The sequence below is a fragment of the Grammomys surdaster genome, unplaced genomic scaffold, assembly GCF_004785775.1.
Source record: "Grammomys surdaster isolate TR1022 unplaced genomic scaffold, NIH_TR_1.0 63, whole genome shotgun sequence".
In the NCBI taxonomy this organism is placed as follows: domain Eukaryota; kingdom Metazoa; phylum Chordata; class Mammalia; order Rodentia; family Muridae; genus Grammomys; species Grammomys surdaster.
In genome coordinates this window covers 20845707-20863855 of record NW_021604565.1, presented here as the reverse complement: position 1 = coordinate 20863855, position 18149 = coordinate 20845707, and the positions used below count along the sequence as shown (strand labels likewise).

Sequence of the window (18149 nt, the reverse complement as noted above, 5' to 3'; positions counted from 1 at the left end):
CTCTCTCTCTCTCTCTCTCTCTCTCTCTCTCTCTCTCTCTCTCTCTCGTGTGTGTGTGTGTGTGTGTGCTATGTGTCATGATGTATTTAGGAGGTCATAAGATACCTTGCATGACTTGACTGTCTCTTTCTCTTATATAGGCTTTAGGGATTAAACTCAGGCCATCAAGACTGGCAGCAGCAGTCCCTCTTATACACTGAGTCATATCATAGGCCTCCAGTCTTGATGCTTATGGATATTTCTCTCTGTTTTTTCTCCATAGACACATTTTTGAGGATTTTTCAAAACATTTTTCATCTACAACCTCAATAAGTTTCTAAATCATGAGCATTGGTTCAGCATAATAAATAATAAATAATATTTACTGTTTAATTGTCTACCTGGTTATTTTTTTTTAGTTAAGAAGTAATGATACACTACATCATATCTGATGGTCATGAAGTTAAAAGGAGTACCCATAAGGTTCTAGGCTTACCTGTGCAAAGCTCACAGCCATCATAGGTATATTGTGGCTGCAGTTATACGAAATTATGGTAACTGAATACTGAATTGTCATAGCTGATCCATTTAATTTGGTCTGATTAACCTGAAAATGCTTTAAAAATATTCCTTTGTTTGCTAATGCTGGAGGTCTCCTTTTTGGCATTTCTGGGAAAAAAAGTAGGAGATAAGATTACAGTGTAAAGGTTTTGACCTGTTATTGTCAGCATTTCTTTGTGTAGGAATCAAACTTGATAAATGAATAAATGATGCTAAAACATAGAAATGAAATTTTCACTTGCAACATTAGCATTTAAGTCTACATAGAATGACTCAACATACCATCCATGACTGTGACTGTAGACATCTGTCCAATGTACACTACATCTACATAAAAGGAATGGAATTCTGATGATTTTTGTAAGCTAATCCTTTGTAGAGAAAAACTTGTCCCAGAATATTTGGTTTGTAAGAAATCTAGAAGGTCTATGCAAGTGTAGGTCCACCTGAAATACATTGAATAATTTGGTGTTCATATTTTTTTAGATATATATAGAGAGATAGATAGATAGATAGATAGATAGATAGATAGATAGATAGATAGTCACACACATATATAGTCTAAATGGTGTTACAATTTAAAGGCTAGAGAGATGGCTCTATTTGGAAAATGCATGTTGCATAAGCAAACGGATCTGAGTTCAGGTCCCCAATATACTTGTAAAACACTGGTGCCATAGTCTTTACTCACAGTACTGGACAGCAGGAACAGGAAGCAGTCTGGAGTTCATTCCCTTTAAAGTCTAGCACACCTAGTTTTAAGACTCCATCTCAGAAATAACACGGACAGTGACTAAAGAAAGTGCCCAATGTTAACTCCTGTTGTTCACATACATACACACACTTTCACATGTACCCAGAGGTACATGTACACATATATATGAACAAATACTACCTCCCAATTTTTATAAGACAAATGATTTCACTGTCAGTGAAAATTAATGTTGGGTACATATACAGATTTTTTTTTTGTTTCCCTGGTATTAGCTATAGCGATGTAAAATAACTTTCTCGATGTAAAATAACTTTCTATCATGATATGTAGGAAGTTAAAAAACATAATTGGTATAGAACACATTAATGAAACAAGTTAGGATAAAATTAGTTATTACATTAAATATGTGGAAAATAGAATAGAAATTCTGGTTCTAATTGTAGCGGAAATGCTTTGAGTTTTTCATTTTAATATATAATGTTGCCTATAGGCATATCATATATACCCTTTATTAAGTGAAACATAGACCTTCTATTATTAATCCCTGAGACCTTTATCATGAAAAGATTTTGGATTTTGTCCAGTCTTTTCTGCATCTATAATGAATGTCTTGTGATTTCTCTTCTTTAGTCTATTCATGCAGTGCATTGTTTACTGATTTGCGTATGTTGAGTTGTTTCTGTACCTCTGAAAAGATGTCAACTTGATCATGGTGAGCAAAAGAAACGAGACCACCTTTACAGTCTATATAGTGTAGTATAACGTGTTTTGAAACCATAATGTATCTTACTTATTTCCAGAAGCAAAGTTATATTCAAATTGCGTATCAGCACTTCTAATGATCTTGCCACTGTCTTGATACTTGAACTTCAGACCAATGACGTTGGCCAGAGATCCTTTGTATGCTAAACACAACTACATAAAAAATATGAAAGTGGACAATAACAATATATTACACTTTGTATTACAACAATTCAAATCAATATAATGCAAATCAGCACATATTTATTGAACATTTTTATAGAGAGTATATAAGAACATTAAAAACAAAACAAACCAGTAGATTTTGACTGATTAGCTGTCAGAGAATTGGGAACTTCCTCTTATGGAAGACAAGACTTACCAGTGTTTTTGTTTATTTGGATTATATTTCCTTTTTAAAATAGAAGATATTTTACACCCAGAGAGTGAGTAATCTATAAATTTTTATTAAAATTTATGAATAAAATATCTTATAAAATTATAAGATAAAGCATGAAACATGATGATAGATTTCCTTCTTGCTATTTCTCTCACCCTCCCTCCTCCTCTTCCTTCTTTATTCTTCTGAGAATCACCAGGAGAAAGATCACAGAAGCCAGAATATGAATCATTACTCCTGTCCAACGTGACATGATTCAAAATGGCAAGCACTTTTCCTAGCCTTAAATTTTCATGAAATTATATTAGCTATGTATTTCCCAGATTCAATTAGCATATAGTTTTCACAAGCTCACCTGATTATAAGGAAATAATAAAATGTCTCCATATGGTAATTTGTTTGGCTTAACATCTGTTGAGTCAAAAAGAACAGCTGGGTTGTTCAGGGAGTAACGGCCACAATATGCATCCGTCTCGGCTGTTTTCTGCCCTCTATTAATATGTTCCTATAGAAACAACAATATTTCAAATAAAAACATGACTTGCAATAGTCTTGCTTTTTTTTACAACACCTTCAACTAACTTATTCGAGGTCTTACCCTAATCCCGTTCTTTCTTCAGTACTGTAATTTAAAAAAATATCTCCTATTTATGAAATTCTTCATATATTCATTCCAATCTCTAATTGTAAAATCCATTGTGCCTCTATATGACTACCTTCCAAACCCTCTCATCTTTCTTATACTATAAGCTAAATAATATATATATGTATATATATTTATATATTTATATATACATTTATATATTTATATATATACACATTTATATATATGTGTGTATATATATGCACATTAAGTTGAGAAGGCTGCTATTATGCTGTAAAAATTCCATTTTATCACTATTAAGTCTGTTAATGTAAAGTATCATGAAGTATATGTAAATGACTCATAGTTATTTCTAGGTTATTGATTTCATTTAATTACCTAGACACTATATTTTATCTCTCTGTGTGTGTGGGGGGGAGGTAAAATGTATCTAGACCTTATGCTTTATCTTTGTGTATGTGTCTGTGCATGAATGATTTATTCATGTATGTTTATGTGTGAAGTGTACATGTGTCATGGCACATTATTAGTGGTCAGTTCACATCTTCCATCTTCTTTGAGACAGGTTCTCTTCTTTGCTGTTGCATATACAGGCTAGCTAGTGTGAGTTGCTGGAGATTCTCATGTCTCTACCTCCAATCTCACTATAAAAGCACCATTTACATGGGTTCTTGGAAGACAAACTCAAGTTCTCCCATGTTTACAAGTGTTTCATTCACTGGTCTCTCTCCCCAAATCTGTTTGATATTCCTGGAGTATTATTTAGAAAGAATGTACATCTAGCTTCCTCCATTATGCAAATGAAAAATAGAATGCTATCTTTAAAATTAATTTCCTTTATATACTAAACAAAATTTTTATATCTCATCAAGAAACAAACAAGAATTAGATAGGCACTGCAATAATTGACTGACTTCAAAAGCGTAAGAAAAGAAATTTACTGTAACCTATTCTATAACTTATTCCAATATAAATTATATTGTCTGAAGCCAGTGAAGAAAAGAACATATTCTCCAGACATGTGAAGGAAACACATAAACATAAGCCAAAGTTCTTATCTTTATCCATTGTGTCCACTGTCTACAATGGAAGCATTGCTTTACTGTTAGCTTTAGGGAAGATGCTAATGGAGTTTTGCCAGCAAACCTATAACAAAATACTTTTGCAGTTTGACTCAGAATAGTACTAACAACTAATGCTAATTCAAGAAAAAAAGTCATAAAATCTCAAACACTCATGGGAAATTTTATTTGTTGTGGATAGCCCTGATACTATGTTTTATTTTGATGCTAATTTAGCTTCCCCTAGAGGAGCTGCCTGGAGTGAATCTCAGACTCAGGACTTCCTGTGACTCTTCTAATTAATAAAGAAACCAATCACTGGGCGAGTAGGCGGGATTTCCAGGGCGAAGGGAGGAAGACAAGAAGGCTTTTGGACGGGGACAGTGGGAGGACAAGATGTAGCTACTATTGACCCCGGTTTAGATGGCGACTCTGCCAGGATTCATCACTAGAGGATTTAGATTCAATATGGCTTACAAGATTAGGATTCTAGTTGTTGGGCCCAGCGATTGAGTTACCATTGATTCTGAACTAAATTTGTGTGGTGTTTTCCTTCAGGCAACAGCTTGAATGGTTCCTAGAGAGAAAGGAACGGTGGCAAAGCATGGGTTTACCAGAAGTGCACCACAAAAGGCAATGGGAATTTTGAAGCGTGGGGCTGGAGAGGTAGCGATCGGCCAGTGGGAACTTAGTGCACTGGGTGGAGAGATTTTGGAACTCTTGAGTCAGTCTCTGCAAGATGAGGACAGGCTGACCATGCCTGCTAGTGCCTGGCCTGCCATCCTGTCGGGGCTTGCCAGCGTAGTGTGAATTCCATTTTTAATATTTCCTACAACATTTATTCACTCACTTTCAAGGTTCACTAAACACAACATACCAGGTCAAAATCAGTTTCGTAGTCTCTGAAATATTTCACTAGAAATCCTTCTTCCAGATGTGCTATTTCTGGTGGACACTTGGCGCTCACCATCTCTTCCACAGCTACCTGAAACTAAATGAGGAGTACGTGCTTTAGTAGCTCCTTTCTAATGAATTTAGGGTATTAGTAACTCTACTATTAATTTGGCTAGCTAGTTCTCTATCAGAATATTTTCATGAGCTAATTCCCATGTGAGCCACAATTAGTATACTTTCCAACTATAATTTTGTAAGAAGTTTCAACTTAATATGTGATTGTTTGATCTTATCAAGAGTTTCTTTTAGGGTAATTATCTCCAATTGGCTATTATTGTCTTACTTTTACATCATGCAGGTATTAACTAGTGCTTTAAGGAGATCAATAAAAAAGAAATAAAAATTATCCATTTAAACATATTCTAAATAAATGATTTCCCTAATAAATTCAAAATTAACTAAGAAAAAAGTATAACCTCAAATGTTTTTCAGAGAACATATTAAATCCTGTATGCCTAAACTTTCAATTATCTAAAAATGCTAAATATTTTGGATTAAATGGGAATTATTACGCACTCATGAGTCTTATAACCTTCATGTCTCTTTGTCTAGCAAAGCAGAGAAAATGATTGCTGCTTAGGAATTAAAGGTTTAAGGCAATGCATAATATTTAATACCCAAGAAAATATTAATTGAAACTCACTGTACAGATAGTTTACAAGACTGGGTAACACACAAACAACCTTTCTTTAAATACATTCCCAACTCCACCCCTACGTAGCGTGGGTCATTTTTTGACACAGGTCAAAAAAATTTCTTTTCTCATCTCTCAGTCCTTGGCATATTTCCTCCCTTCTTTGCTACAGTGAATTGCCTAATGCAGTAGCAGAATGTATTACATCTCCTTGAGGTATTATTTACATAAGATAGATATTTAGATGGGTTTGTTTTCAATAAAATGACGAAGTATTTAAGTTTTACAATAAAGTCTTTGCTGCCCTTCATCTCTAAAGGTCTCTCCTACTTACACTTAATAAAACTTTGGATTTGGGGTGAAAGAGAATACTGGTGTGAATATGGGCATAAATTCTCCCCACAAAAGCATAGAATGGTGGAGATAGATTTGAGATGCTTTATCCAGAAAAAAATGGGTGGTCACACTAGACTGTCTCTGTTCCCATGTTAGACAGAATCACTGATGATATACATTTCAAATTAACCAAATGTTAAGTGACTTTTACTGATATCTTGAAGCAATGTCCTTTCACATCTGTATAAAAATGGTCAGTGGGAACTGTGAAAGGATGCAGAAGAAACAAGTGGTAGAATGTTCGTGGAGCATACTTCCGCTTCAGATGACTCTGGAGTAAGAGGCTTAGAAGCAATCCCATTCCAGTTTAATGTGAATGTCTCCAAACTGGGTTTTCCTTTGGTTTGTTCTGTGACATTCAGTGTGACATTACTTCCCTCAAATACTTCATAACCAAGCAGATCAAAGTCTCCTGTATGAGGCACCAAATAGAACTTTAAAATGATAATTAACACAACACATATACATCTAAAAGAGATTTTCAACTGTAACCAAATTGATTGTTTTTGGAGTTGCATCAACACAAAAGAAGGAGGAACTGGGAAATATGAAGAGTATTTCAGTAGAGCAGATTTATTCACAGAAGCAGCAGCCAAATATCATTTGATTAATTTAAGTGCTACTTATGGGTTAAGGGGAAACATTATTAGAAAAGCAGGTTACAATTAAATCAGGCAGTAAAGGGGAAAGGCATCAGGATATTCAAAATATTAATTTAGTCTTTTTAGATCTAAATATTTACTGCAGAAATCTCTCTAGTGCAGAAAACTGCTAGTTTGTTGGCTACCAATAGAATATAAAGTTAATTCCTTATAACAGCTTACATTCAAGATATTGTACATAAAGTGCCACTTTGCAACCAAGTAAGGCCTTGAATTCCACTGCCCTTCTCAATTGAGTACAGTATTGTAAATACAGCCTGCTACATTTTATCATGTATTTGTTAAGGTCTCCTGAAGCTTGAAAGATTCTTTATGATCTATAATACAAATAAAACACTGCTTACCTCTAGTTGATACCAAGGTTATTGTGTAGACACAGCTCTGGACTTACCTCTAGTTGATACAAAGGTTATTGTGTTGATATAGCTCTGGAGATCCCTCTTGCTGGTCACTTGAACTGAATCTGGTTTTATAGACCAAAGGTCATTGATAGCTGATTGCAACATGAAGTCAGAAGCATCAGCAGGCAGCCAGACTTTGAATGAATTTAAAAAGGAAAATAGGAAAATTGAAGTCTTTCTAGACTATTGCAGCCCAAAATAATTCTTGTATCTAAATTTATTCTTGGTCACATTAAAGTTAACAAGCAGAAGGCTGATCCAGGATAGTAATATTGACTGTTGAATTGGTTGATATTATCTTTGATAAAAGACATAAAATAACTATTTCATGCACTAATTGATAATTCTGACTTAAGGTAACAAAAACAATTGTCTAGGATTATTGTTAATGATTTATTAATATAGAAATATGTTATTGACTGATAAATTAGTATTTTGTAGATGTAATGCTAAGAAACACGAAAAATGTATTTATTCTGTATTATGACAAATTTGATTCCTAGTTTTTGAACTTATACGTGAGAATCATATGCATATAAATATGCATATGCTTTTAGGTGTAATTATATTATTATTATTATTATTACTGTTATTATAAATAAATTCAATGGGATATGCCTAGAAATTATTTGCTATGTTTTAATCTCAGTAGAACCCTTTCTACATAATATGTTTCTTCTCTTTTGCCTAGCATACTACTGAAGCTATAGTTTCTAAATTTTTATTATGCTAGAGTGAGTAGTTTATACATATGTATATACATAAGGGCAAATACTTCTCTTGTTAGTATAGCTACCAGTCTTTTCCATGTTGTAGATGAGTCTGTATTGGGAAAGTGAACATGAGTTAGCTCCCACACATGGGCTGGTTACTTTGACCTGCTGGACTTCATTAGTTGCATCAGCTGTTTCCCAGTTCTCCAATGTTATAATCTATTTTCAAATAAAGAAAACAAATTAATATACAGACATAAATGAACATTAAATAATTGTAACTTGGCTATTCAGTGCCTCTTGACTGATCTATTGTATTGTAAATGATATTTAACAACATGTTTAAATGAGTCTTATGAAATAAAAGCCTTATGGTTCTAATATAGATACATAAAGAGGAAATTCAATTACTACAAAATTACATTCCTAACACATGTAATGTAATAACCAAATGGAGCCTGTCCTCATACATTTACTCTTTTAAGGGATAGAGAGTGAATCCAGAGCCTTACAAATGTTAGGCAAATACTCTAGTGACAGTCCTCCATATTGGACACTGATTTTCAGTAAAGTGAATCTATTATCACAACAAACCTGTACTTCAGGGATAACTGTTGACTGAGACTTGATGACTTGTTCTTCATTTAGTGCATCTCCTGTCTGCTGTTCAGTAAAGACATTTTTATACTGGTACAGTCCAACATCAACAAAAGCACTCAATGTATACTCTTGCAGCAAGATTTCAATGTAATATCTAGGAAATAGAGTAAGAAGATACATATTTTCCTCAAAACAGGTCATAAAATGTTTTTTTCCAAAAAGAATAAAAGCCAAGAATACAAATAAAAGTTATTGAATTGTAAATAAATTAATAGAGACAGTACTAGTCCCTATCTTTAAGGAGCTGAAGCAAAAACAATGGTAGACAATGACAATACTAGAATACAGCTAGAATTCCCTAGAATACAACACTGAGGACAGGAATAGTTTAAACGAAGAAGCTTAGAGCTTCAGAGAGAACAGAAACTTGGCTACATTTATCACATGACCTCTAGATCAGTGGATGTATGATCTGAGGTAGAATGGTCTCTATATGGCTTGCATGTTAAATGTTCTCCAAACAGTCAAATGATAAAGGCATGGTGGAGAGCCTATGGCACTCGTAGGTAATGACACCTTTAACAGAGAGAGCTAAGTGGAAGAAAGTCTTTGAGGACATATGCTAGAGAAAGATATGCTGAGGCTCTCTTCCTCTATCCTCATCTCTATCTTTTCATTTTCTTCCTGGGTACAGTGAGGTGACTAGACTTCCTCCACTCATTACACACTTTCTGCCATCATGTACTGGGCCAGCAACAAGACCTAGGGACCATGAATTAAAACATCTGAAACTGTAGTGGATTTGACCTAATATTGTTATATTGTGTCAATTTGGATTCAAAAATGTTTGTGCAAGGATCTGCACATCTGTGCGTAAGACACTGGGAACCCAGCTCCCAGTTGGTTCTAATTGGTAAGTAATGTTGTCTACAGCCAATGTCTGGACAGGACAGACAAAGGCGAGACTTCCAGGATTCTCAGGATAGGGACAGAGAGGAAGGAAGAAGAGATCTGCCATGTCAGTAGAAAGAGAGGAAAAATGTCATGCCTGAGAAGGTACAGGACAGAGAACATAGTCACCATGTAGCAGCTAGAGAATAGAGACCCCAAGAAAGCTGCCTGACTGGGGCCAGGAAAACAAAGATGAAATATAGATTTTAGTAAATAATAACTTGGGAACATCAGAGGGAGACAGATTAGCATCGTGGAGATTAGAAAGTCACTCAAACATTAAGCTGTTTAAGACTTATAAAAATATAAAGACTGCGTGTGTGTGTGTGTGTGTGTGTGTGTATGTTTTAGTCAGGAACTCAGAACATTGCGGCACATAGGGAAAAACTCACCACAGCTGGGATCAATTTGAGCATATAATTGGGTACTGCTACAGTTGGCATCCAACGTGTGAAAAAAAATAACCTTTTGTTTCCTAATTTAAACCTACCTCCTTAGTTTAATGTCAGTATTTTTTTTAAATATAGGACTGAATTTATCAAAAAGAATGTGGAAAATAAGCAATTATAAATACCTTTATAGGACAGGATACAGAGCCTAGAGATGCTTGGCAAACTTGTTACAATGTGCCCAGCTTTTGAGAATGATTAATTCTGTAAATTAAGTCAATAGACCATTGTGTATACTGATAAATGCAAACTAAATGCTTTAAAGTATAAGATTGCATTTTAAATGACACACAGTAACTTAAATGCAAGGAAAACCACTCTTACTCTTTTCCTTTCTTAAGATGGATCTCATCTGATCTTTGTGTTGAATTTGAAAAATAAGTGTTGGCATTTCCAGAGTAATAAGCAATCTTCACCTTATTCCAGAAAGAGAGAAGGAAAATTTAGACTAAAACATTTCAACAATTAATTATCATTGATCATGACTTCAATTTTAGAAATTTTATCAGTAGAAAAACACAAAAATCTGTATTTTTCTTCTAAGATCTGTTATAGCAACATGAACTTTAAAAAAATTATGAGGAGGAGAATGGGAAGGAGGAGGTGTAGTGAAAGAGAACAGAAATTGGCCTTGGGCAGGTAGAGGGCATCTCTAAGAGGTCCGGAGACCTGGGACTGTGGAGGCCCACTAGAATTTATAGGGATGATTCTAGGTGAAACACCTAGCAAGTGGGGGATATGGAATCTGAAGTGGCCACCTCCTATAGTCAGGCAAGATTCCCAGTAAACGTATAAGGACAGCATCCCACCCAAAAAACCTTTGACCCAAAATGTGTCTTGCCTACAAGATGTGCCAATAGCATTTTGCATGTTCCCTACCTTGTCCTCTGTGTGCCCAGTTTGGCTGAAATAAATAGCATAGCGGTCATCACCTCTGATATAAAACCTATAAACATCAGAATCTGGAGGCACCAAAAATCCACTGATGCGTGCAACAAATGTGTCTTGTTCTATGGGCCACACATAGGAAGCAGAATCTGTCCAACTGGCACCCATGTACCCTGGGGTATGCTCATTGTATTCAAGTATATCTTCAAGATGTGCTGGACGGCTATTATTCCAAACCTCAACCTTTAGGCCTCTTCCACCTAAGTATAGTACAAAAGATGACATTATTCATAAAGATCATGATGCAACGTCTCAATGGGCTATTTGGTGGTAGTTACTGAGATTTTATATCAGTTCGCATTTTTACAACAGGTACATAAACAATTGCACAAACCCTACATGTGTCTGATTCTAGAGACAGAGTGCTGTTAAAGAACTCTACTCTTTGTTTATTATTGTTTGCTTAATTACTAGAGTTGACAATCCACCCATATTAAACATGAAAATGTAGTATGGATACCATGCATTGTATATTTTAAATATTTTATACTTAATTTCTTTAGGTAAGATGACAAGATACAGTTGTACTGTGCTGCTCAACTGTTTGACTTATGTAGTAAAGATCCATAGCTTCATAACTAAAACCATTTGATTACAAAAAACTTGGCCTGATCATTTTCTCTAACTAAAGTTATTCTATAACTGTCTTACAAAGTCAGTAGTGAAATAACTCATATTACATTTTAATATTTCTCTCAGCATTTGTTTTTATTTTTTCTTTTGCTTTTTAAAGCATTGATTCTAAGATAAGCTGTCATTTGTTTCTCAGATAGAATCAAAGAGGGAATATTTTGGATTAGGTGTATCTACACTTGTAGATTAACATGCCACTTGCTTCTTGGATAGATTCAAGAAGGAATATTCCTGAGTCAATGTAACTACATGTGTTTGATAAACTTTTTTTTTCAATCAAAAAGGAATTGTGAAAATCTTTTTTCGTCTTTTTCCCTAAAAAATGTAATACCACCAGGCCCACGCCTTCCTTCAGTAGCCTTCAGTTTGTTTGCATCTGGGAAATAGTGACTAATTATCTTCATTTGCTGGGGAAAAAACCTTGAGCAGGTGAAAGTCAGCCTTTTATGGTGTCAGTGTTCACTGATATACAACTTTCCCTAAATCATCAATCACTGAGGAGAAAGTTATTTTGGAAATTAAGAACTTATCCCCAGTATTCAATTCAAAGTAATCTAGGTTACAAATAATAATGTGTTTATACTACAAACACCAACAACACGATAAAGAACAGATTTCCCTGTGTTCAAAAGGTATGCAATTGCTGCTACTCCAGCCACTGAAGGTTGCAAACCACAGGATGGCCATGCATGGAAATTTCACATGGATATAACAAGAAAGACCGAAAGGAACTTTGAATTGCATTCCTTTCCCCTAGTATCATGCCTAGATCATTATGCCTAAATCAGTAAGATTTAATATCTCACATTTACAGTTTTAAGCATGCAAAAAAGTACTTGAAATTTTTATAAAAAGCATTATATTTTATTTTTGAGATTATACTTCAGTTAGAACATTTCTCCCCTTTTCTTCCTTGAAATCCTTCTACATACCTTCTTCGACACCATTCTTTTCCAAATTCATGGCTCCTTTTCATTAATTGATATTACATGCATGTATATACAGGGATATTCCTAAACATAACCTGTTCAGTCTGCATAAAGTTAACTTATATATGTTTTCAGGACTGACTGTTTGCTATTGGATAACTATTTGGTGTGCTCTTCCTTGGTTGAAGACAATTTATCTCAGTCTTAGCATTTCTTAACTGCCTGTAGCTTTTTGTGAAGGGTTGAGGCCTTGTTGACTATTAAATTTTCCACAATGACCATACCTATATTCAGTAAACACAGTGGAATTTAAAGAAATGTACCATTTCTTTTTTTTTCAATAAAGTCATACAAATTTACAAAGAGGTATTAGAGGTTGGGATTGGTTTTCCTCCACTGGTATAGCTTTGATGCAGCTACTTTAATACAAACATTTCTTGGGGCTACAGAGATGGCCCAGTTGATAAAGTGCCTGCTATAAAATATCTATGAACCTAGAAAATTTAAGCTGGAAAGCTTTGAGTAAATTTGAATAAATTTATTTGAATTTACTCAAATAAATTTATTCAAATTTACTCAAAGTTCAGCTAATATTTTTAAAGCTAAGAATATATGTCACTAAAATTTTTTCCTTCAGATACAGAAATTGTCATTCTTAGTTCTGGCAACTTACCTGGATATGTGGCTTTGAGGATATGTGGTTTGGGAGGAGTCTTGCAATATATGGTGTTTTCTGTGACATTCAAAATATCACAGGCTTGACCTATACAAAAGCAAAATATAGAATTTTTATGAACAGGCTTTCAAATGCAAAGTACACCAGCCTATCTTAAAATTCTTTTTAAAGTTTTTATTAGATTTATTAATTTTACTTTATGTTTGTTTTGCCTGACCACATGCTTGCTTGATGCTTGAAAAGGCAGCATCAGATTCCCTGGAACTGGAGTTAGGAATGGCTGTGAGCCATCATTTAGGTACTGGAAATTGAGACTGCGTTCACTGTGAGCGTATTAAGTGTTCTTAACACCCGAACCATCTCTCTAGCACTAGAAATGCTTTTTTAATGAAAAACATCTATAATCAAATAGCAAATCTGGGGCTTTTATGTCCTTCATATACTCTCCAGCAGGCTGGTAATTCACTAGCTTTTACACTTTCACAAAAAGAAAATTACTTCTTGGCAAGATATCACAAATCTGAGGTAGAAAATTTCACTATTTCTGAGAAAAATATGGAAAAAGGAGGATAAAACTACATGTAAGTATAAAACATGTCATTTCTGAGTCCAAAGTTTTTCTACTGAGAATTAAACACAAAAGAAGTTCAGATTGTGTGAAGGTAGAGGATTCCCGATGCTCTTAAGTGGAGACTTGGTACCTTCATTCAAGTTCTTCAGCAATGTATAAATGGTGATTTAATAGCTAGACCTAGAGCAGAACAGGCAAGGGTCCCAGGAAGAACATTATCACTTCTATGTAAATACACTTGCACTGTAGTTAGTAGAAGAGTCTATATTTTAGACCCCAACATATGCCTCCCATAAGGCCAGCCCATGCCGAATTATTTTAAAATAGAAATCATAGTGTATAGTAAGTTTGAACAAGAAGAATATGGAGACATATCTTGGTCAAGTTTCATTTGGTGGCCTGGAATATTTAAACTTCAGATACACCATTGTATCTGAAGAGTCATGGATGGGAATCCTAAAAGGTAGCAAATGGCTGGAAAATAGGACTAGAGCAGGGAATGCATGTGCCCAGTGCATGGGCAGATATCTGTCCCCTGCCTATCAGGTAATGTGGTGTCATTGTAATTCAGTGGGAGGAGCCTCACCACTACATTGATCTAAGGCCTCTTTAATAGCTGTGTAGTTCCTTTTCCCAGGAGAGATCTAGACAAATGACAGTGGTGCGTCAGCAGAGAATCAAGCTCCATTTGCCTTTATAAACGGGTAGTGCATTAATGATGTTCCCAAGGCCATTAGCACCAGTAATTATTGCTAATGCTTGAAGAGTACAGAAAAAGTGTTGGAGAATCTCTAAATGACGACTAAAATCTCCCCATTACTAGCAAAGTTATTAAAAGGTAAGTTCAGCTCAAAAGGTATGTTTAAAAGAATGTCCTGAAGGGGTGTCCTCAGATGTGGTGAGGAATTGGAGAATGGCAGCCAGGATGCTCTCTGATGCCTCACTTGGAGCTCAAATCTCAGCCGAATAGGAGGATTACAATAAGAATATTCCACCCCAGAACCAAATACTTCGTGAAAAATAGCCAGCTTTAAATCGACGACAGCCATGGTGAAGAGGCAACTGTCCATGCAAATTGACAAAGAACAGGCAGGATTTGTTCTTATAAACTAGTACAAGAAACAGCATAAAAATTAAATACCTCCAACCAGCACTCTCACTGGGAGATCAGTCTGATCGAAGAACTGCCCGTGTATTGTCAATATGGTGCCTCCTTCGGTGCTACCCTTTGACGGTGAGACCATCACAACCTCTGAGGAAGAACAGCACATTTTGTAAAATGTAAATGTTACACATTAATCCAATTTGCTTCATTTTACAAAGATTTCTATGTATCCTAGTCAGAAAGTTTAACACAAGAAAGCTTCAGAGTGCCTCAAATGGATTGCAGATGAATTAATTCAAGCTTTCGCTAACACGGTCCAGCAAAGAGACGGATAGCACAGCTCTGACTGAATCCTCAGGGGTGGAGAGTGACTGGTACTATAGAGATACCAGCACTCAGAAGGTTGAGAAAAAATAGAGACAACCCAAACTGAGCACAAACAGCTTCCCTTACCGCTCCCCCCCAACACCCCCCCAAAGGACACAGAATTAAAGTGAAGAAACCTCTCTTCCCACAGGATCCTGAAGAACAACACATAGGTTTGCTAGGATGTTATTATTAACCCTGGTGGGCCTGGTACTCAGTATGTAGCTATGGCTGACCTTGAGCTCACTGCAAAGCTCCAGCCTCACGTTCTGATCGCCAGGATCACAAGCCCAGGAGATATGTTAGTCATTGGACTTACATCTGCTATTTTCTCAAAAGATAAGAACGTATATACATGCATATACATATATTTGTGTGTGTGTGTGTATGTATTATGTGTATATAGAGAGCATATGTGTATACATATATATATTACAGAAAGGTTTAGCTTTATTTAATATATTATTAAAACAGCCCAGTTCAGGACATATAGTAAATCATTACTAATTGCTCCCATAAATGTTTTCCTTCTTGTATTTACATATAATCTGTACTATTTAACACAATCAAATCATTTGGATTTATTATTTTCTAAAGTTACCTCAATCTCAAGATAATGTATTATTTCACAATTCTATACATGATCCTTACACGTGAATTTGCAGTGACTAAGTTTGAAGGACAAGTCGACTGATTTGATCACTCACACTCTTTCCCCATATTTTAATGGAAATCTTAGCCTGTTCTTCTGTTACTGCTGACCTCGGAAGAAGGGCAGTTCTGCCAGCAGACTTGATATTTGCTCTGACACTCTCTTGGGAGTAGTTTAACCTGAGGTTCCTTCAAAATAATTAAATCAAATTAAAGTTTGCTAGAAGATTTTTTGTGAACCACACTGAGAGCACAAGCCTCAGGATATTGACATGTTGAAACTGAGAGATTTGCATCCCTCAATCAACAACTAAAGTTGAGGCCAGTGCTCAGTTTCAGTGCTCTCTCTGCTAGTGAGATGAGTTTATGTTTCAGCGTTACACTAAGAATGCCTTTGAGGGGCTCGAGTTCTTTGTTAGGCTTTCAGTTGCAGGCCCTCCCTGTGGGTATTGTTCATTTTCTAGCAGCACATATTCTATACCTTATTGTCATTACTATAATTGGTAGGATGAATGTAGTGTACAACATCTCTTTCACACAAAAGTGAGAGGTATATACATACCTGGATATGTTTGAAACATCGAAATTTTATTGAGAGATGAAACAAAAGACGTCATTTTCTCTGGGAAACTCCTGTTGAAATAAAAAAAGTAAAAGCTCTTTGTGGTTTTTTTTTTAAAAAATTATCTTTACTGAGGGTTTTTATTATTCAATTTGGTTACTCCAGTGGTAGAAACTATGACACAGCCTGCAAGGTAGCAGGGCAGAACAATTGGAGTAAGAAAATAGAATAAATGTTCCATGTCCTCATGTATTATACATGTATATGGGTTTCTGAAAACTTACTAAACTGCACGCTCCAGATATCTCCCTTTTATTCCTAAAGGTAACTTTTGGAATCCTTCCTTTGTTGCAAAAGTATGAGGACAGATCACAGCAGGAAGACTCTAAAGTATCCATATTCCCCTAGCCACCCCACACTGTCCCTGTGCCCAGGATAAACGAACACTGAGTTAAAAGTTCTCAGTATGTTGTGTCATCCGATGTTCACATAAGCTATGAGAGGAAGATTAAAGAATTAAATTAGTCGAAGATACAAAGTCACTAAGTGGCAGATTCAGAGTCATAGCACCTGTCACTCAAATCCAGAGCCCAGCTCCCACCTAGGGACTACATAATATTCTTAGTTTATGTGATAAAAATGGATGAGAGCATGGTTTCATTCACTAGGTTTAAATCATCTATCATCTTTCACAAACACAGGGCTCATATATATATATGTGCACACACACACACTCATATATTTGGTACACATTTATAAGTCCACAACCTAGAACAATCTAGAAGCAAAGAAAGAATCCTGAAAAATTAATCTGGTTGTCATAATTATTTCAATAAAGTCATGATTATAAATGGTTAAGAAATTCAGATATTAACTGAAGAGTGCAACACAATGATCTCTATATACTGAAATAGTGTCTAGGATAACGGGAGCCTTGTGGCTGAGGCCAACAGTGAACTCCGCTATAAATCTAATCCAGACTTTACCATGTGCACTTTCAACCCTAAAGTGTCCAGGAAAATACTTTATGTTAATTTAGTTACTTACAAAGATCATCTTAATTTGTATATTGTCATATCATAAGCTTTGCAGTTGATTCCCATGATCTGAAACCATGCCAGCATCAATAACACTGAGTCTGGCCAGACGCCACATCTCAAAAATTAATGCTGTTCCTGAAGTGAGGAGGAAAATTGCCTCCTGAAATAAAATTTGAATGTAATTTATTGTGGATAACACTGAGACGATTTCTCCTAATTTATTGATAATGAGTAGGCATTTCTCAATTAAGACAGCCTCATCTAAACCTTATCAGTTTGGAACAGCTGTTGTTTGAACTTAAGGAGACAGAGCCTCAAAGGTTGTGCATTCTAAGAGATACATAAAGGGTGCCAATATGTTTTTTAATTGTTTCATTTGATATGCAGGGGTACTACTGAAACTTGTAACATGAAATTTTAACTTATAAAATGATTCAAAACATCTTAATAGTACTATGAGATTTTCAACCAAGAATTTTTCATGTGGCAAATGTGATATTTTAGTAGTTACCTTAACTTCCTAAGACTATTACATATAGAAACATACTTTTTAAAATCATAAGGCATTAATGCAAAAAGGTCAGCCACAGGCTTTCTTTCTCCTGTTATTTTGAGTCAGGATCTTGTTTTATAGCTCTGACTGTCTGGTGTTCAGTATGTAGCCCAGGGTGTCCTCAAAATTATGGTAAATCTCTTGCCTCAGATCTGAGATTGCAGCTTTGTATTGTCATAACCAGCTAGTCACTAACTTTAAAAAGAATGAAAATGGCATTATAAATCAGAACCACAGGATTCAGAGTTTAATGGAGTATTCCTGTCAATATTACATGAGTTTGCAAACTTTAAA

The 18149-nt window shown here is 35.3% G+C and overlaps 1 protein-coding gene across 1 annotated transcript in view; it reads right to left on the bottom strand.

The window, feature by feature from the left end:
• Positions 1-18149, bottom strand: part of Pkhd1l1 (PKHD1 like 1) — a 145187-nt gene that overhangs the window by 105095 nt on the left and 21943 nt on the right. The window contains exons 10-23 of the mRNA XM_028766440.1: positions 16263-16333; positions 14720-14830; positions 13005-13094; positions 10701-10969; positions 10146-10237; positions 8416-8575; positions 7905-8040; positions 7099-7242; positions 6300-6457; positions 4939-5052; positions 2752-2901; positions 2046-2170; positions 823-986; positions 476-648 (exon numbers count right to left, since the gene is read on the bottom strand). Coding sequence (XP_028622273.1) covers positions 476-648; positions 823-986; positions 2046-2170; positions 2752-2901; positions 4939-5052; positions 6300-6457; positions 7099-7242; positions 7905-8040; positions 8416-8575; positions 10146-10237; positions 10701-10969; positions 13005-13094; positions 14720-14830; positions 16263-16333 — 1957 coding nt within the window. The remainder of the gene's footprint in view (positions 1-475; positions 649-822; positions 987-2045; positions 2171-2751; positions 2902-4938; positions 5053-6299; positions 6458-7098; positions 7243-7904; positions 8041-8415; positions 8576-10145; positions 10238-10700; positions 10970-13004; positions 13095-14719; positions 14831-16262; positions 16334-18149) is intronic.